Source organism: Bison bison, unplaced genomic scaffold, assembly GCF_000754665.1.
Source record: "Bison bison bison isolate TAMUID 2011002044 unplaced genomic scaffold, Bison_UMD1.0 scf7180017864516, whole genome shotgun sequence".
NCBI classification, from domain to species: Eukaryota; Metazoa; Chordata; class Mammalia; order Artiodactyla; family Bovidae; genus Bison; species Bison bison.
In genome coordinates, this window is record NW_011495069.1 from 8,803,805 (window position 1) to 8,824,399 (window position 20,595).

Consider the following 20,595-nt stretch of genomic DNA (forward strand, 5'->3'; position numbering starts at 1 on the left):
ATGATGGTTTGATCCCTGGGTCAAGAAGATCCCCTAGAGAAGGAAATGGCAACTCACTCCAGTATTGCCTGGGAAATCTATTGGACAGAGGATCCTGGTGAGCTACAGTCCATGGGGCTGCAGAGTCAGACATAACGGAGCAACTAAACACTCCAGGGACTTCTACCAAAAGTCAAAGCCGGTCATGGAAGATGTTAAAAGCAGCAAACTACTGGATTTCAGTAAATGGTTTTCCTGCAAAATTGAAGTAATCAGATAGGCAACCTAGATGCCAAGCAGGAAGGATGAAAAAGAAATTCATGGATGGGTTACTCATCTCTAGAGGGCTTTGATCATTTCACTCAAAAATAACCCTTTTATCATAAAGAGTGGAAGACAAAATAATGAATTGGGAGTTATGACTGCAGTATCTCTTGTTTCTTTGATGACACTGGAACAGGAAGGTTCTTTGAAAATGGTAGTTTTTGTTTTCCGCCCTTTAATTTTGAGAAAACCAAACTCCCAATTCCTTTTGTGAGTTAGTAACTTTTATTCCTGAAGCCCTTTTCGTTAAAGGTTTGGTACAGAAAGAATACCCCCGATTTTTCTGTCAGGGTTAGTTGATGGCCTTATAGTTTAGAAGCCATTCTTAAGCAGAGTTCTTTCTGACCTTAATCATTTTTTTGAGTTCCTTGGGTAGGTCCTGCAAATGCAAACTCTAAAATGTGTGTGCCTTAAGTCAGCACAAAATGGATTGAGGTTAAGTGTCTTGTAAGACTAACGAGAGCCTGGAACTTCGCAAACGATTAAATCCACTAAATAAGACAAAACGGTGTAAACACAGACTTTTTAAGACTTGTATCAGCTCTAAAGCCAATTCTGCAGCCTTACAGTTAGCAGAACACTGCCTTACCCCTTTATCTCAGCAGTCCTACTCTGCTGCTAGCGGCTGAGAAGTCCCGGCATTTCTGAGATGAGGCTCCCCTGACTCCTAATTCCTGTCCTGTAACCGGATGGTCTACAGACTTAGCGGCTCTCCCAGGTGGTCTGGACCCCTCCTTCCCCAGCGAGGTCCCTGACACTTGGCCCGAAGCCGAGTCGCCCGCCTCACCGCTTCCCGAAAGCCTGGCTCTCGCATTCGCCTCACCCCACCCAGCCCCCAGACGTTCGAACGGCCGGGAATGCTGGCCTCGTCGCTCCTCCTCCTCAGACCGCGAAAGCGCAGGCTAGGGCTCCGCCCCTTAGGTGACGGGAGAGGCGTGTCCCAGCGCCCAACGATGACGTGTTCTTCTAGCGCCACGTCGTGAGGAAGTGTCGGTCCACTGGAGCAGTTGGAAGGCGCTGGTGGTGCTTGTCAAGGTGCTGGATTCAGGGTGGGGTGGACTGAAGGAGAGAGATTGACTGGGCAAGAGGCAGCTGTGGGACAGGCAAAAGAAACAGTGGAAGTGACAGAGAGTAAATAATTGGGAAATCTCTAGGATAGGAGGTAACGGGTGCAGTAGCTGAAAGGGTTGTCGACCTGGTGCACCGAAAGTCAGAAGCTGCCTGGGGGAGGATGGAAAAGGAAGAAAGGGGAAGGATCAGGATGTAGGCGCTACGATGTGACAGGAAACAGACGTTTTCAATAGATGTTCAGAAAAAGGCGGTGCAGACACTGAGGGAGAAGGGAATATAGCAGCAAGCTCCACCAAGCCCGTGGAGCCAAGAAAAGACCTCTGCCCTCAAAGTCCTGTTGTCTTAAGTCTGGGTGGGGAAAGACTAGAGGCTTAGGCCAGTGCCTTTGGGTTCTAATGCTGGCTGCTCTCTACCATTTTTGGTGAATCCCTGCAAGTCAAACGTAGTTGTTTGCCGGCGTGGTGACTTATGGTTCTCTTTCTTGTTTATACAGAGTTACCTGGTTGGTGTCTGATCGTCCTGTGCTGCTTCTCCAGGGCGGGAACTATGTCATGGGTCAAAGAAGGAGAGCTGTCATTTTGGGAGCGGTTCTGTGCCAATATCATAAAGGTGAGCAGTGGCCCACAGCACCAGCTGGCCTTTTGGTTTGTTGGGTAAACTTATATCAAAACCTGTTATTAAAATTGAGTAACCCCTGACGTTTATGGATTTGTAAGAGAATTTAGCAGTGTTAAAGAATCTTAGAATTGCAAGTCTACGTTTCTGGCAAATTATTGTCCTAACTCCCGCGTTTTCAGGAAACCTAGGACCTCCTGGTGTCACTGGGCAGCACGGCTGTTAGGTTTTCCTGAAATTTGTTTCCGTAGAACTTTGATCGGTTATTCCTAGTACTGTCCTCTGGGTTTAGATAAAATAACTAATCTTTCTTTGATGTGATGGTAGAGCATAATGGTTAAGAGTTTGGGATCTGGAGGCAGACAACTGTGAATGAACGTTCTATTGTGTCATGTACTAACCATGTGACTTTATATGGTGGTTTTGAGGATTAGATGAAACTACATAGAAAGCCCTCAGCACAGTGTCTAGCAGTTTTTAATTACTATTGTTGGGGGTGCCTTTCAGCCATTTGAAGACTATAGTCACTGTTTCCTACACTCTCCTTGGTTCCCCTGTCTCTTCCCTCAACTTTTTCTCTAGGAATCACAGCAAAGTTATATCCTCTGCATATGAAAGGTTTGAGATTGGAGCCAGTCAGCTTGGTTTCAGCCCCAGGCTGCCAGGCAGTGGGTAGCAGTGAATTTATGAGTAAGCCTTGAACACCACCTCCCCACACACAAAAAATGCCAAGTGATCTCAGGCAGTGCAGGAAATGGAAAGCATCTCCTTAGGGAATCACTGCAGTCTTGTGTTGGGAAGAACAAACTTCATGACTTTATTGGAATATTTTTTGGGGGAGGGGCCTATATGTAGGGCAGAGAAGGCGATGGCACCCCACTCCAGTACTCTTGCCTGGAAAATCCCATGGACGGAGGAGCCTGGTGGGCTGCAGTCCATGGGGTCACTAAGAGTTGGACATGACTGCAGTGATTCCCTACATGACTGAGCGACTTCACTTTCACTTTTCACTTTTATGCATTGGAGAAGGAAATGGCAACCCACTCCAGTGTTCTTGCCTGGAGAATCCCAGGGACGGGGGAGCCTGGTGGGCTACCATCTATGGGGTCACACAGTCAGACATGACTGAAGCAACTTAGCAGCAGCAGCAGCTCTATGTAGGGGTGAAAATAGAAAATGTCAGAGAGTTGCAGGGGAAGCGGTCTATGAAGAAACCCTCCAATGAGGGAAAATAGTCCAAGGAGTGAATTTTTGCTATGGTGTACAATGTAAGGCTGCTCTAAGCCAGATAAGAAGTTTTGTTTGCCTCCCAAATGCCTTTCTTGTTTGTTTTGAAGTGGCTCCTGACATTGAAATTTTTATAAAAATCTTGAGTGTCTTTTCTTGTGAAATAAGAAGATCCAACAATTTTAGGCCTCTATTCCTGTGTGACAGGACTCAGATGGAAGTGGATGCCTGTTTTATGAGGGGGATGCCCTCTACATTTGACCACATCCATCATTATCTTTCTTGTGTCTTCCAGTTGAAAGCTAATGAAACCAAGCTGGTGGTTAAGGGCATATGGTTAAGGCATGCACTCTGAAAGCACACAGACCTCAGTGTGAATCCCCACTTTGTCTCTTCTTAGCTGTGTAACTTGTGCAGGTCACTTGACCTCTCTGAGCCTCAGTTTTCTCATGTGTAAAGTGCAGATAATACTATTTACTTCATATGTTTGTATGATGGAAAAAAAGCTAAGGTGAAGTATAAAAAATCTAGTATAGCCCTTGATATGTAGTAAGGGCTCAATAAACACATAAATAAAAATAAATAAAAGTGCTTAATGCTTATATATTGAGCAAAAAAATACAGAATACCCAATTCCCTTCCTCAGGACTTTTATCATATAACTCAAGCCTATCATCTTGGCATATTGTCTCCTTTTATCTCTGAGTATTATGTGATGTGTCCGTTTGTCTTCTTACTTGACAGGCAGGCCCCATGCCCAAACACATTGCGTTTATAATGGATGGGAACCGTCGTTATGCCAAGAAGTGCCAAGTGGAGCGGCAGGAGGGCCACTCACAGGGCTTCAACAAACTGGCAGAGGTGGGTATGGGTGGCAGAATCAAGGGTGAATGCTCTGGGGAGAATTGGATTATAGTTAAAATCCAAGCCCTGAGTTTGCTGTGGTTTGGGAGTGCTTTTATAGCTGTTTGTTTTCTTCCTTGCTTGTTTGCTAGCTGTAAGTCTCATACCAACATTCACAAAAAATTAAATCGTCTAGTTAATCATTACAAAGTATTAGATATAAGAGCAAAATTGTCTCCTCTTACCACTTTAATCAACAGTTTATATTTTTCTGTGCCTCATCCCAGTCCTTATAGTATGTTTGACATGACTTAACATCCGTAAAATTATATCTATGCTTTTGAAAAAAATTGTTTATTTTTCAGTTCAGTTCAGTCGTTCAGTTGTGTCCAACTCTTTGTGACCCTATGGACTGCAGCATGCCAGGCCTCCCTGTCCATCACGGACTCCCAGAGCTTACTGAACCCACGTCCATTGAGTTGGTGATGCCATCCAACCATCTCATCTTCTGTCGTCCCCTTCTCCTCTCGCCTTCAATCTTGCCCAGCATCAGGGTCTTTTCCGATGAGTCAGTTCTTTGCATCAGGTGGCCAAAGTATTGGAGTTTCAGGAATACTGTGTTGGTTTCTGCCGTATATCAACATGAATTAGCTATAGGTATACATATGTCCCCTCCTCTTGAACCTCCCTCCCACCTCCCACCCTTTCCCACCCCTCTACGTTGTTATAGGGGGTTTGGATTCCCTGAGTCAGTCATACAGCAAATTTTCATTGGTTATCTGTTTTACATATGGTAGTGTATATGTTTTATGCTACTCTTTCCATTCATCCCACCCTTTCCTTCTCCAACCCCCCACCCATGTCTGTTCTCTATGTCTGCTTCTCCATCGCTGCCCTGCAAATAGGTTCATCAATACATTTTTCTAGGTTCCATATATATGTTTTAATATATATTTATATTTGTTTTTCTGACTTTCTTCACTCTATATAATATGCTCTAGGTTCATCTACCTAATTAGAATTGACGCAAATGTGTTCCTTTTTATGGCTGAGTAATATTCCATTGTGTGTATATACCACAGCTTCTTTATCCATTTGTTTGTCTATGGACATCTTGGTTGCTTCCATGTCCTAGCTACTGTAAATAGTGCTACAGTAAACACTGGTGTACATGTGTCTTTTTCAGTTATGGTTTCCTCAGGGTATATGCCTAATAATGATATTACTGGGTTGTGTGGTATCTCCATACTGTCTTCCTGGACATACTGGAGTGGGTAGTTGTTCCCTTCTCCAGCTGATCTTCTCAACCAGGGATCAAACCCAGATCTCCTGCATTGCAGACAGATTCTTTACCAGCTGAGCCACCAAGGAAGCCCAAGAATACTAGAGTGGGTAGACTATCCCTTCTCCAGGGGATCTTCCCCACCCAGGAATAGAACCAGGGTCTCTTGCATTGCAGGTGGATTCTTTACCAGCTGAGCTACCAGGGAAGCCCATGATAGTTTTATTCCTAGTTTTTTAAGGAGTCTCCATACTGTCTTCCATAGTGGCTATATCAATTTACATTCCAACCAACAGTACAAGAGGGTTCTGTTTTCTCCACACCCTTTCCAGTGCTTGTTGTTTGTAGATTTTTTTGATGATAGCCGTTCTTACTGGGGAGAAGGCAACGGCAACCCACTCCAGTACTCTTGCCTGGAAAATCCCATGGTCGGAGGAGCCTGGTAGGCTGCAGTCCATGGGGTCACTAAGAGTTGGGCATGACTGAGCGACTTCACTTTCACTTTTCACTTTCACGCATTGGAGAAGGAAATGGCAACCCACTCCAGTGTTCTTGCCTGGAGAATCCCAGGGACAGGGGAGCCTAGTGGGCTGCTGTCTGTGGGGTCACACAGAGTCGGACACGACTGAAGTGACTTAGCAGCATTCTTACTGGTGCGAGGTGATATCTCATTGTAGTTTTGACTTGCATTTTTCTAATAATGATGTTGAGCATCTTTTGATGTGTTTATTAGCCATCTGGATGTCTTTGGAGAAATGTCTGGGTAGGTCTTTTACCCACTTTTTGATTGGGTTGATTGTTTTTCTGCTATTGAGTTGTATGAGCTGCTTGTATATTTTGGAAATTAATCCTTTGTCAGTTTCATTTGCTATTATTTCCTCCTGAGGGTTGTCGTTTCACCTTGTTTATAGTTTCCTTTGCTGTGCAAAAGCTTTTAAGTTTAATTAGGTCCCACTTGTTTATTTTTGTTTGTATTTCCATTATTCTAAGAGGTGGGTTATAGAGGATCTTGCTATGATTTATATCATACAGTGTTCTGCTTATGTTTTTCTCTAGGAGTTTTATAGTTTCTGGTCTTACATTTAGGTCTTTAGTCCATTTTGAGTTTGTCCTTTTACATGTAGTTGTCCAGTTCTCCCAACACCAATTATTGAAGAGACCGGTCTTTTCCCCATTGTATATTTTTGCCTTCTTTGTCAAAGACACGGTGCCCATAGGTGTGTGGGCTTATCTCTGGACTTTCTATCTTGTTCTATTGGTCTGTATTTTATCTATAGCTTTGATAACCTTGTTTTTTCTTGACATTTGGGCAAGTATTTTTCTAGGTTCATGTATAGCCTTTCTACCTGTATGTTTTGATGACTGTGGAACATTTTATCCTGAGGATCTGACATGGTTTGTTCAGCTGCTCCACTGTTATTGGACATTATAAATGGTACTGGGCTTCCCTGGTGGTTTTGACAGTAAAGAATCCCCTTGCGATTCAGCAGACTTGGGTTCGATACCTGGATCAGGAAGATCCACCGGAGAAGGGAATGGCTACCCACTCCAGTATTCTTGCCTGGAGAATCCCATGGACAGAGGAGCCTGGTGGGCTACAGTCCATTGGATCACAAACAGTTGGATACAACTGAGCAACTAATACTTTCACTTTTCACTTTGATAAATGGCACTAGTTTAGAATAAATTCTTAGACGTGACATTTCCAGAGCAAAAGTAGGGGGTAACTACCCATCCTGAGATTGAGGTGTTTTTCAGGACACGGGCCTTTAAGTGCTTAAACTAGGAAAAGGACCAGACAAACAAGGACATGACTCCAACAGAGGTCATCGGCATTTTATGGTTTTAATGCCTATTGCAAATTGGGAAACATTAAATTTAACGATAACAATGGACTGTGTTGATCTTTGTGAAACTCTAGCCCATGGATCTCAGCTTCCTGGCACAAGAACACAGCCAGCACAGTGATACTTTTTGCCTTGAATGAGTGGTTGTGGAGTTCTCTCCAACATTGTGGAGTCTTCAGGTCTGTTGACCTGAAGTTTCTCTTTTATGACTAGAGGCGGTCTTGCCCTAGTGCTTAGGAGCTTAAGCTCTGTGGTCACTTAGAATTCATCGGCACCCCTGCTCTGCCACTTCCTGGCTCTGTGACCTGCTTTAAGTTACATAGCTTCCCTTTGCCTCAGTTCCTCCATCTACAATATGGGGAAATAACATAAGGATTAAATAATATGGTTCAATGAAAAGCATGTGGCACATGCTGGCGTAAAGGAAGTGCTCAAAAATTGAAGTTGTTATTAGCATCTTTACTGACTGAGGTCAGTGGTGGGCTCCAACCCAGATGTACCCACTAAGTTCGCTGCCTGGTAAGGTCTTCAGGGCCCAAGCCTATTGGCAGTTAATGTGTTTGTGTATCTGATAGCAAATTAGAAAGGTGGTTCTTCAGCTTTATTTCTTCAGTTCTGTTTGAATGTCCTCTATCCCTTGCCTTTAACTTCTAGGCTCCCTGTTTCAGCACTGCTGTTCTCAGCTCCAGTTTGTTCTCCACCTTTAGTGGCACTGGGTTAGAGAAGTACCAGAAGACTGAGTTTAAATTTGAGTTTTACTTCTCTTTTCATTGAGATGTAATTTCATACAGGGAAATGCACAAATTTGGGGTTTTGACAATTGCACTTGTCTGTCTATTCCACACCCCTATCAAGATATAGAACATTTCCATCTTTCTAGAAGGTTCCTTTGTGGCCCCCCCCACCCCAGTGAAAGCCTATGCTACCTCCTCTTCCTCTCTACAGGCACCCACTGTTCTGATTTCTGTCACTCAGTGTGATGAATGTTTGCTGTTCTAGAACCTCACATAATGGATTCATACAGTAGAGCTGTGGACTTTTGATACATTTCTTCACTTTCCCAGGCTCAGTTTTACTATCTGTAAAGTAGGCATGAAAACAATAATGCCTTTCTCAAAGGGTTGCTTGAAGAATCAAATGAAAAAATGTATGTGGAAACACTTTGGAGACTTAAATGCTACACACTTGTGCAGTTGTTGCGTGTTTTCTTGTAACTCATCAGCCTCTCAGTCTTCTGGAATAATGATGCTATGGGCACCTGTGTTCTTATGTACCTTTAGCCACCTGGTGAGGGATGGATTGTGATGCTGTTTCACAGATAAGGAGATTTAGGCCCTGAGAGGTTAAATGATATGCCTGCAGTCACATAGCTAGTGCATGATGGAGTCAGGGGCTAGGACCTAGAACTTTACTCTCTCAGTGAAGAGTTCTTTCCAGTAAACCACAGTAGCATCAGCGTAATAATACTCATTAAGTTCGCATTTTTCAGTCTCTCAATTGGTGGCTTTCTGCTTGTTTGGTTCACTATTCTGGTATTATCCTAGTTCTACCCAGAGTGGGAAGGAAGAAAGTCTGTCTCCCACTTCCAGCACTGAGATGGGGCTGAGGCATGCCCCGTTTCCCTTCCTGCTCTTCCTGGATCCTAGCTCCTTGCCTTCTCCCCCTCAGACTCTGCGTTGGTGTTTGAACTTGGGCATCCTGGAGGTGACGGTCTATGCGTTCAGCATCGAGAACTTCAAACGCTCCAAGAGTGAAGTAGACGGGCTAATGGATCTGGCCCGGGAGAAGTTTAGCCGCCTGATGGAAGAACAGTAAGATGCTGTCAGAGGGGAGCGTGCGTCCTTCCACCACCTCCAGCCTTATCCTAACCCTCAGCTCTCTTTTCTGGGGCTAGTTAAGGAACTCTAAATCTTTCTGCTGTTAATAAGACCTCTTCAGTGGCAAGTATGACAAGCTAGTTTTTCTCTTTTTTCAAAGGAATCATTTATTTGAGGGTATGGAGGTATTTCATAGAATTCAAGGACAAGTACGACCAGCTTCAGGTAGAACTGAAGTCAGGGATTGGAATCCGTTAGATAATGGATTCTAAATGCCTCCTTGGACATTTACTTCTTTGGCTCCACAGACCAGCTTTGTCTGCTTCAAGAGCACAGCCCAGAATGAACTAAAACCCTAGTTGGTTCTAGTTCTAAGCAGCCCACCTTAGATCAGATTTCTATCCTGGGACCAGTAAGCTGTGACCAGGGGAGTAGAGTGAGAGAAACTTTGAAAAAGTCATTTTCTGTGGTGCAGTCATCCCTAAAAAGCAACTATGCTTCCCTGTATATTCCCTTGGAAGGAACTGGATGATGCACAAAAGGCCTTTATGGGGATGAGTCAGTACTAGTCTTATCTGTCATTATGTTTAAGCCTTAACTCAGGAAGCAAAGCCAGAATGGGATGAAGAGGAAGTTTGGTGGAAATTATTTGCTCCAAAATGTGGAACTCTCTCCAGCCCGGACTGCCCCAAAGTCTTCATTACGACCATTTTCTGCCCAGCTCCTCCTCACTCCAGGACCAGGAAGAGGAGAGAACAGAATACTTAGAGCTCTAGCAGAGCTGGGCCTAGGACAGTTCTGTCATTTCTGTCCCTGTGTGGGTCTGGGTGAGGGGAGAGTAGCCAGGCTTCTCTGTCCACGTTAAGATGGTGAAACTCTGAGTCACAGAGATTACTGCCTCCTTTGTGGCTCAGAAGTCACACCCAAGGGACTGGGGACGGAGGTAATGGGGATACGTTTCAGGTGTTCAGATTCTTCTGTATTTCACACTAATTTTGCCTTTTTAAAGTGCTTATACTGTGTGTCAGGCCCTGAGCCTAATGTGCATTCTCGTTTAATATTCACATTATCCTGTGAGAAAGGTATTATTATCCCAGTTGTAGAGAGGAAGAAAGTAAAAACCAGAGAAGTTTAGGTGTGTATCTTGGGTTGTGCAGCTATCAGACAGACAGAGCCAAAACAGACAGAATCTTTTTGACTCTGGAGCTAAGCTGTTGTCTATTATACTGCACTCCAAGAGACAGGAGGTAATCTTAGAGTTCTTAAAAGGTGCTCCTGAGATTGTTCTAATCAGTCAGTAGTAGAGGACATGGTCTTAGGTTATGAAGTCCTGGGCAGAGCAATAAGAAGCCTCAGCAGTGGTTTTCCTGTAGTGTGCCACAGAACCCCAGTGTTGTGAGGGCGGGCGTGCAAGGGCCCAGAGGGGACAGGGTATGCAGTGCCGCTTTGTCTTTATCTTTTACATATTGGGCATCTGTTTCAGATTTGATTCAAAGAAAGAGTTGTTTGGCTAAAAGAAGTTTGGAAAACCACTGGTCTAGTTTGGTTTCATCAGTTGGGAAACTAACCCTGGTGGAAAGAAGAGAAAGGCTTGCCCATGGTCACACAGCAAACCAGTGGCAGAGCCAGGCTGGGAACCCAGGTCTCCTGGCTCCTTGCCAGCACTTTCACAGCTCCTTCCCTGTAGCCCTCCTTCGGGTCATGTGCACTTTCCCAGTAAGGCAGAGATGGTTAGCACCCCCAGTTTACAAGGTAAGAGGCTCAGCGAGGCTAAGCAGTTATGCTAGGTCAGATAGTAAGCAGTAGCACTAGGGCTTGAATCTAGGTATTCTTTCTCTTTTTTGGCCACATCCCAGGGCACGCTGGATCTTAGTTCCCTGACCAGGGATTGAACCTGTGCCCCCTGCAGTGGAAGTGCAGAGTCCTAAAAACTGGACTGCTAAGGAATTCCCAAATCTAGGTGTTCTTATTCAAATATTGAGTATACATTTGTCTACTAGTACTCAAGTGGGTTCTCAAAACTAGGTGATTAGATCTTGCTTCACTCTTGGAAGAAATGTGGTTGAGGGTTGCAGTGTGGAAAGGCTGTGGGTGCAGCCTTCAACTCTGGATCAGGGTTCTCCAGAACCTGCCAGATACCCTCACCCCACAGTATACTTCTTGTTACGGAGCTCCTGTTTTCCAAACATTAGTCATTCTGTTTCTCTTTAGCATTCCCAAGTTCAAGAAGCTGACTAGGAAACAGTGAGCTCATGCTCACTCTGCCATTTGGGAGTTACTATATAGAGGCAGTGTAATGTCGTGATTAAAAAGACAGGCCCTAGAACCAGACTGCCTTAATTCAGTATCTGACTTTCTACTCACCAGCTGCCTGATCTTGAATGAATTAACCTCCCTGGGCCTCAGTTTCTTCATCTGTAAAAGGGGAATAATAATGGTGTCTGCCTCAAAGGTAGATGTAAAAATGGAATGCATGTAAAACACTTAGACCAATGTCTGAAAAAGTGAAAATGAAAGTTGCTCAGTGGTGTCCGACTCTTTGTGACCCCATGGACTGTATAGTCCTGAATTCTCCAGGCCAGAACACTGGAGTGGGTAGCCTTTCCCTTCTCCAAGGGATCTTCCCAACCCACGGATCGAACCAAGGTTTCCACATTGCAGATGGATTCCTTCCCAGCTGAGCCACAAGGGAAGCCCAAGAATCCTGGAGTGGGTAGCCTATCCCTTCTCTAGTGGATCTTCCCAGCCCAGGAATCAAACCGGGGTCTCCTGCATTGCAGGCGGATTCTTTACCAACTGAGCTATCAGGGAAGCGCAGACCAATGTCTGGCAATTAACAAACATATAATTAATGTTAGATGTTGCTATACTTATATTTCACGAGAAGTTAACAAAAGTAACTAGTAATACAACTCCTGCCCTTGAGTTTGTTTGCCTGTCAGAATGGGACAGATAGCAGAGAATCCATGTGATGCAGCTTGCCGACAGGGACACGTGAGGCAGTGTAATATGTGTTAAAGAAGTTTGGATTCTCAAATCAGACAGACCTAGGTTTCAGTCCTGACACGGCTCTTGATGGTTGTTTTGACTTTGGGTAATCCCTATCTGAGCCTCAGCCTATTCTGTCTGAGCCTCAGTTTCCCGCTGGAGAACAGGGAATGTACTAAACTCCTTTCACAGACATTGAAGGCATGCAATGAAATAATACATGTAGAATGGTGCCTGACACACAGGAAAGCACTCACGCTGGTAACTGAGTATTATCTAAGCACTTTGCTCTCTCCAGCTCAGCAGGTGCTCTGTCCCAACTCCCAAACCTGCCTCCTTTCCCCCCTGATTAGGGAGAAACTGCAGAAGCATGGGGTATGTATCCGGGTCCTGGGTGATCTGCATTTGTTGCCCTTGGATCTCCAGGAGCTGGTCGCACAGGCTGTGCAGACCACCAAGAACTACAACAAGTAAGTTTTCAGATTTTCCCTTAGGGGCCTGTATCAATCTTTGACTCCCTCTAACTTTGGGGAGACCTCCTGGGCCTTTCTTGGCCTGCATTTGGTACAAGAGGCAACAAGGACTTGGTTTCGGATGCTTAGAAGCTTCCTCCTTCAGCTGTAGGGCAGATGGAGATGTTTCTGCAGTACCTGTTACATGTGTGTATGTTCACACGTGCAGTTTCTTATCTTCATCCCTCATGGGCCTTGCCCCCTCCTATATATATGCACATATATATACACACACATACATATTTAAGTATATAAATATATACATATATTTGTGCATGTATATATATGTGTGTGTACCTGTTTACATACATTTAATGTATATATATACATATTTAAATATATATGTTTGTGTTTGTGTGTATTTTTTAATTGACAGAGGATGGGGTAGGAATGTATCAAGCATTATCCCTGTCTCTGAAGACAGATCCCTCAAGAAATTCTCTTTCTGTCCCACTGCTTTGACCAGTAGATGGGATGCCCTGGGGAGGGCATGCCGATGCATTGGGAACAGAGTTTAATCATCCAAACCTCATTATGTGTGGCTTTGCAATGTAATGTATATTTGGCAGTGGATTTGTTTCACATCAGATTTCCTTCCTATTCTTCTCTACTTGTTCTAATAATCACAATGAATTCACATCCTCTGAAAGCCAGGTGCTAGCAGAAGGCAAGAAGATTAAGTGAATAATAAGGATCAGTTAGTATTATTCTTACTACAAAACTAATGTTTTTTTCCCCAAGGAAAATAGGAAAACTCAAAAAACTAATAATCTCGCCTTTCAGAGGTAACCATGGTTAACCTTTGATGTGTGTTCTACCACAGAGGGGGTGCTCTGTAATCAGGGACTCTGCTTCTTACTCCCTGTCCCTCTCGGTAAATTATTCTGTTCTTCCCTTCTCAGGTGTTTCCTGAACATCTGTTTTGCTTACACATCCCGTCATGAAATCAGCAATGCTGTAAGAGAGATGGCCTGGGGAGTGGAACAAGGCCTGCTGGATCCCAGGTACCCACAGTCGTTCAGCATGGTGACTGATAGGGAAAGCAGGCATGCACCAAACCATACAGTCCCTCCTAAGTCATGTGCGTGGGTCAGAAGTCAGAGCAGGAATGTATGTGGAAAGATTCAGGTGAGGGTGATTCCCCTCACTTAGAGTTTCAGAATGACTTCTTATAGCCTGCTTTAGAATTTCTCTGTGTTCACCACATACCAAGAACTTCCAGAAAAATGGCATAGCAGGATAGCAACACTGTGGCATGCAATAAACATGATGCCCTCCTGGTGCTCTGGCAGAGTTTTTCTAGGAATGATTTTTCAGGAATGCAGCTTTTGGGGGGTATTGTCCTTCAGACCTGTCATGTTACAGTTCATACAAGATTCAGGTATTTTTCAAAAAGAAAGTTGTTCATCATTAACAGTGTGGTGGGATATTTAGAGCTGGGAGAGACTTTGGAAGCCATCTGTCTGCTCAGTCTCTATTATGAGTATAACCTTTGGTAATAATATTAGTAAACTAACAACAGCAATAGTAAAATAAAGTAGCAAAAAAAAAAAAACCCCAGGTAATACATTATGCTTTGTATTTTATTAAATTAATATTCTTAAGTGTAAGAGATTTGAGTCTTTTCTCCATTTTATAGATGAGAAAACTGAGCTCACACTGAAATGACTTTCCCAAGGTCATTCTGCTAACAAGTGCCAGAGCTGGGACTTCTATCAAAAACTGTCTTGATTCCAGAGGTTTTGTCCTGACATATGGGGTCTTGGGACCCAGGAATTTTTCTGACTCGCCTCTTGGATATAATTTTATTTTCCTGGGAAACTAAATTAAAATGAAGTTTCTCAATGAGAATGAAAGTATATAAGAAGAAAAAGAGATAGTTTTTAAGGCTATTTTATGAATCCCTCTTCTCCCCAATAGCTGAATGATCTTTCTGTGCTACATAATTTTATTCATTCAATCAATCATTCATTCGTTAAACAGATATTTTTTAAGTGCCTACAAAAGGCCAGGCAAATTGCTATATATAGAGGATATAGTGGTAAGAATAAAAAACATGTATTTCCTGTTTTCATGGAGCTCTGGCAAGGGAAGCAAACATTATCAAGGTCATACAAGTCAGCATAAAACTATATTGATGCTAAGCGTGATAAAGGCATTGGTGCGTGGTTCAATAAGAATTTATACTTAAGAGGAATGGACCTAGTATGGAAGGCTCTCCGAAGGAAATGAGTGATAAGTGACCTCCCAGGGGGGTGGGTGGATAAGTAATAGCTGGGGAAAGAGGCAGTCGTGTGAGGAGCTTGTGAGTTGCACAAATACTGTTGGGAAAAATTCAAGCAGAGAGTACTTGGAAGGGAGCTTAAATTATGGTGGTGATGGTGGAATAGCCCAGAGTGAATCAAGAGTAATGCAGCAGATCAAACTGAGAAGACTTGGTGGGCTGACGCTGGGAAACTTGGTGGGTGACTCCAGGTGGGTGTTACGGGTGACTTTGACTTATGCAACAGAGGACAGTGGTGCCCTTCACTGTGCTGAGAACCCTGAGAGGATGCAGTTTGAGGAAGAAGGTCAGGAGTTTGGTCTAGGATATCCTGTAGTTGTTGAGCATAGATGTCAGGTCTACAGTAGAGAGGAGGGGTGGGGACTGGGGTAACAGTATGGTAACTGATGCAAAGAGAGGGCCTAAGGAATCTGAGGAGATTCTAGAGTGAGAAGAAGAGAAGGCCTAGGATGGAGTTTTGAGAAAACTGGCTGGGTAGAGGAAAAGAAGCCTTAAGGGGAAAAGAGAATGAACAACCAGAAAGATTGAAACAAAAGCACTGCCAGTATTAAAGAAAGCAAGTAAAGAAGGTGTTCATCAGCGCAGGTGGGGTGGGAGCAACAGTATCAAACAGTGTACACAGGTCAGTTAATATGTGGATTGAAAATTAGCTATTAGTGGGAAAAAATGAAGATACAGGCTAAGTTGGCAGTGTGGGGCTGGGCAGGAAGATGAGATATAAGTAGATGAGGGATATATAAGTAGATGCAAGTTACTGGTAATTTTCTGATTCTTGGATGATTCTACAGTTGTTCATTATATTCTTAGTGCTTTACAGTTAACATTTTATGCATTTACAAATATTTGTGCTAAAAAGAAAAGAAGCTATTTAGCAAGCAGATTTAACATCCTTCATGCCTGGGACTAGAGCTCTGATCTCTCCTCCTAGTGCAGGATGATTTATGTTCCTCCCACATTGCATAGCCACTGACTTCTTGCTTTTTGCCTAGCAAATTTTCTCATATCCATTTTTTCTACCCTGCATGGTTTAGTAACTTGCCTGTGTGGGTTAGTCATGCAGACATGGTGTGGGCTGGGCAGGTTACTCGGGTAAGGAGGCTGTCTCTCAAACCACCAGTTCAGGAAGCTTGATGTTCAGCTCAGATTGGGCTGATCAGGGCCTGAGGCAGTGCTCTTTACGTTCTTCAGTTTTAGGCAAATCCATATTTATAACAGAGAGTCAGTGAGTTCACTACAGCCAGGCTCTACTCTTCTCATAACTGGAATTTTTCTGTTCTCTCATTACCACTATCCAGCTCCTCATTTTCCTTTCTTCCAGGGTATATATATTTTTTCTAGCAGCCATATTAATAGATTGTTTTTTGAGTCTCAAATTACAGAAGAAGGAATTAGGTTGAGCATAAATGATAGTTAATAAACTCTTCTGGAATAGGTCTTAACACTCTGCAGGCCTCTATCTTCCCCTTAAAACAATAGTGTTAATAATAATTGCTAGTGTTTACTAAGCATTTTCTTTGCAGCCAGCACTTGATAAGTAGTCCACGTATACACTTCATTTAATCCTTAGATAGACGCTTTGAGGTAAACACTGTTTTTATAAATTGAACCTCACTATGAGGTTAAATCGGAGAAGGCAATGGCACCCCACTCCAGTACTCTTGCCTGGAAAATCCCATGGACGGAGGAGCCTGGTGGGCTGCAGTCCATGAGGTCGCTAAGAGTCGGACACAACTAACTGACTTCACTTTCACTTTTCACTTTCATGCATTGGAGAAGGAAATGGCAACCCACTCCAGTGTATTGCCTGGAGAATCCCAGGGACAGGGGAGCCTGGTGGTCTGCCGTCTATGGGGTCGTACAGAGTTAGACACGACTGAAGCGACTTAGCAGCAGCATAAGGTTAAATGGGGCTTCTTTGGTGGCTTAGTTGGTAAGGAATGTAACTGCAGTGCAGGAGGCCTGGGTTTGAACCCTGGGTTGGGAAGATTCCCTGGAGAAGGGCATGGCAACCCACTCCAGAATTCTTGCCTGATGAATCCCCATGAACAGAGGAGCCTGGCGGGCTACACAGTCCATGGGGTTGCAAAGAGTCAGACATGACTGAGCAACTAAGCACAGCACAGCATGGGGTTAAATAACCAAGTTCACAAAGTTGACTAGGATTTCCAGCCTGGCTCCAGAGCCTATGCTGTCTTTCACTGTGGTATACTGACTGCCTTATAGGAAGGTTGAAATAAGCAATAATAAAGTATAAAAATAAAAATTAATATCTAATAGTTATCAGATCTTATGTGGCAGGCATGAGACTGAGTTTATCATGCATAGTCTCATCTGATTTTCATATAAGGTAGTGACTATTATTTGTCCCACTTTATAAGACCACTCATGTTGTTTAGTCACTAAGTTGTGTCCGACTCTTTGCAACCCCATGGGCTGTAGCCTTCCAGGCTCCTCTGTCCATGGGATTTCCTAGGCAAGAATACTGGAGTGGTTGCCATTCCCTTCTCCAGGGGATCTTCCTGACTCAGGGACTGACCCTGTGTTTCCTGCATTTTGACAACTGGATTCTTTACCACTGAGCCCCCAGGGAAGCCCTAAGATTGGCTATGTGCATGGGTGCGTGCATGCTCAGTCATGTCTGACTCTTTGCAACCCCATGGACTGTAGCCTTCCAGGCTCCTCTGTCCATGGGATTTCCTAGGCAAGAATACTGGGTGGGTTGCCATTCCCTTCTCCAGGAGATCTTCCCGACATAGGGATCAAACCCACGTGTCCTGCGTCTCCTGATTGGCATTCTTTACCACTGTGCCATCTGGGAAGCCCAAAACTAAGGTTTAAGAAGATTAGTTGGGACTTCCCTGGCAGTCCAGTGGTTACAGCTGTGCTTCCACTGCAGCGGGTGTGGGCTCAATCCCTGATGGGGGAATTAAGATTCCGCATGCCAGGTGGCACAACCGAAAAATTTAAAAAAAAAAAAGGTTAGTTGCCCTGCCTAACATAAAGTCACATAAACTAAGTGGGACAGCCTGGACTCCACCTCAGTGGCATCTGCTTCCATAGCCTGTGTTCTTCAACACCTTCTTTATAAACTGAATGCTAGAGAAGTGCACTATGGTGTTATCACAGGGCGCATTTCTGAGTTTGTACCTTCTAGAAAAGGGTCTGTGTTTCCAAGATGGTCCTGGGAACAGTGACACGTGCTTACTCTCCCTTACGGGCCATTCACTGTCTTGCTGATACTCACTGTTGCCAGGCCTCCCTTCCCAAAGCTGATGTCATATCTCCATTATAGGTTTTTAATTGATTTTATTTTAGGTTGGCCATATCCTGAAATAAGTAGTTTACTAGGGAGGAACCATTATCTTGTGGAATATTTGTACCAATATCCTTCCAGAAGATGTTTTACTTTTTTTTGTGATAAGACATGCATAACGTAGATTTTACTGTTTTAACCATTTTTACTATAATTCAGTGGCATAAAGCCCAGTCACAGTGTTGTGTAATCATCACAACTATTTCCAGAAGTTTTCCATTATCCTAAATAGAAATACTTCTTTTAAAAAGAATACAACCTCCCCGCAATATATGCATACTTTTATAAAAGTCAGAGGTAATCATTAGAGAAAATTTGCAAGCTATATAAAGATGAAAAATTAAATCTCTCAGGATTCGACCCTCAGCAACAGTCCTGGTAACGGGTTTATTTTTCTGGCAGTGCTGGGTCTTTGTTGCTGCTTGGGCTTTTCTCTAGTTGTGGTGTGTGGGCTTCTCATTGCAGCGGCTTCTCTCATAGCGGAGACGAGCTCTTGGGCTTCACTAGTTATGGTTCCCGGGCTCTACAGCACAGGCCCAGTAGTTAGAGAGCACCGAGTTGTAGCGCACCAGCTTAGGTGCTCTGAGACATGTGGAATCTTCTCGACCCAGTGATCGAACCTGGGTCTCCTGCACTGGTAGGCAGATTGCCTGCCCCTGAGCCACCAGGGAGGCTGCCAGGTAAAGTTTTGATTTGAAGTATTTCCTTCTGAGCCTTCTTGTGTGCTTATGTATGTGTGTGTGTTTAACTATCTTTTCTAGCAAGCTGTGACAATGTCTGTTACTTGTGTTTGAGTTCTAGGTTGTTTAAAAAGGTACATAGTCAAATACGTTTTAGATGTATTTATATTTGGAAAACTAGTGAATATTTATTTCTGAGATCTGTTTTCAGTGGTTCATTGATTGATTTATTCGAACAAATCTTCCTCTGTCCTGGCAAAGTCCTCTGCTAGAAGAACAGGATAAGGGCTTGCCCTCAAGCAGTTCACAGTCAGGTGTGTGTACACTAATACGTAATCCATGGTGCCATGTACCACAGTAAGGGATGTGATGTGCAAGGCACAGAGCTGATGCTGACAAAAGTGGTGATCAGCTATGGTTGGGAGTTCAGCCAGAGTCATCTTTTTAAAACACTAATCCAATAATGACATAAATATTTTTATTTTTTTATTTTTTTTTTAATTTTATTTTATTTTTAAACTTTACGTAATTGTATTAGTTTTGCCAAATGTCAAAATGAATCTGCCACAGGTATACATGTGTTCCCCATCCTGAATCCTCCTCCCTCCTCCCTCCCCATACCATCCCTCTGGGTCATCCCAGTGCACTAGCCCCAAGCATCCAGTATTGTGTATCGAACCTGGACTGGCAACTCGTTTCTTACATGATATTTTACATGTTTCAATGTCATAAATATTTTTAACAGAAGAAATTACACTGTGAACAACTTACAACCTTAATCATGCTTTGTTGCTTATTTGTAATATGAGCACTCTTCCATGTCCCATGTTTTTAATAATTCTTCCCTTTATTTGTTTATTTATTTTTGGCTGTAACAGGTCTTAGTTGCAGCATGTGGGATCTTTCCCTGTGGTACACAGGTTCAGTAGTTGTGGCTCACAACCTCAGTAGCCATGAGGCATGTGGGATCTTAGTTCCCTGACCACGGATTGAACCCTCATCCCCTGTATTGGAAGGTGGATTCTTAACCACTGGACCATCAGGGAAGTCTTCTTAATAATTCTTCATATCATAATTTTTAATGGCTACAGAATATATCTTGCTTTAATTTCACTTAAATCACTTAATCACTTTGCTGTTGGTTCTATAAGCTATTTCTAATTTATCATCATTACAAATAGGGCTACAGTGAAATCTATGGCCTTAATTCTTATCTGCATTTTGGATTGTTTCCTTAGGATCTGGATCTGGATGTGTCTGTTTCACCTTATTTTTGCCAAGATTTTTTATTTAATGTAAACTAGAGTTTTGCCAAGAAAATGCACTGGTCATAGCAAACACCCTCTTCCAACAACACAAGAGAAGACTCTACACATAGACATCACCAGATGGTCAACATCGAAATCAGATTGATTATATTTTTTGCAGCCAAAGATGGAGAAGCTCTGTACAGTCAACAAAAACAAGACCAGGAGCTGACTGTGGCTCAGATCATGAACTCCTTATTACCAAATTCAGACTTAAATTGAAGAAAGTAGGGAAAACTGCTAGACCATTCAGGTATGACCTAAATCAAATCTCTTATGATTATACAGTGGAAGTGAGAAATAGATTTAAGGGCCTAGATCTGATAGATAGAGTGCCTGATGAACTATGGACTGAGGTTCGTGACTTTGTACAGGAGACAGGGATCAAGACCATCCCCATGGAAAAGAAATGCAAAAAAGCAAAATGGCTGTCTGAGGAGGCCTTACAAATAGCTATGAAAAGAAGAGACGCGAAAAGCAAAGGAGAAAAGGAAAGATATAAGCAT

At 43.3% G+C, this 20,595-nt stretch overlaps 1 protein-coding gene across 3 annotated transcripts in view; it reads left to right on the forward strand.

The window, feature by feature from the left end:
- Window positions 1-1,258: 1,258 nt before the first annotated feature.
- Window positions 1,259-20,595, forward strand: part of DHDDS (dehydrodolichyl diphosphate synthase) — a 38,727-nt gene continuing 19,390 nt past the window's right edge. For 2 of the 3 annotated variants that reach the window (XM_010830105.1, XM_010830106.1), the window contains exons 1-5: window positions 1,259-1,338; window positions 1,868-1,983; window positions 3,961-4,077; window positions 8,857-8,999; window positions 13,408-13,509. In XM_010830105.1, coding sequence (XP_010828407.1) covers window positions 1,921-1,983; window positions 3,961-4,077; window positions 8,857-8,999; window positions 13,408-13,509 — 425 coding nt within the window. In that variant the 5' untranslated portion in view covers window positions 1,259-1,338; window positions 1,868-1,920. Of the gene's footprint in view, window positions 1,339-1,867; window positions 1,984-3,960; window positions 4,078-8,856; window positions 9,000-12,346; window positions 12,464-13,407; window positions 13,510-20,595 lie in introns of all 3 variants that reach the window. The other variant, XM_010830104.1, reaches the window with a different exon arrangement.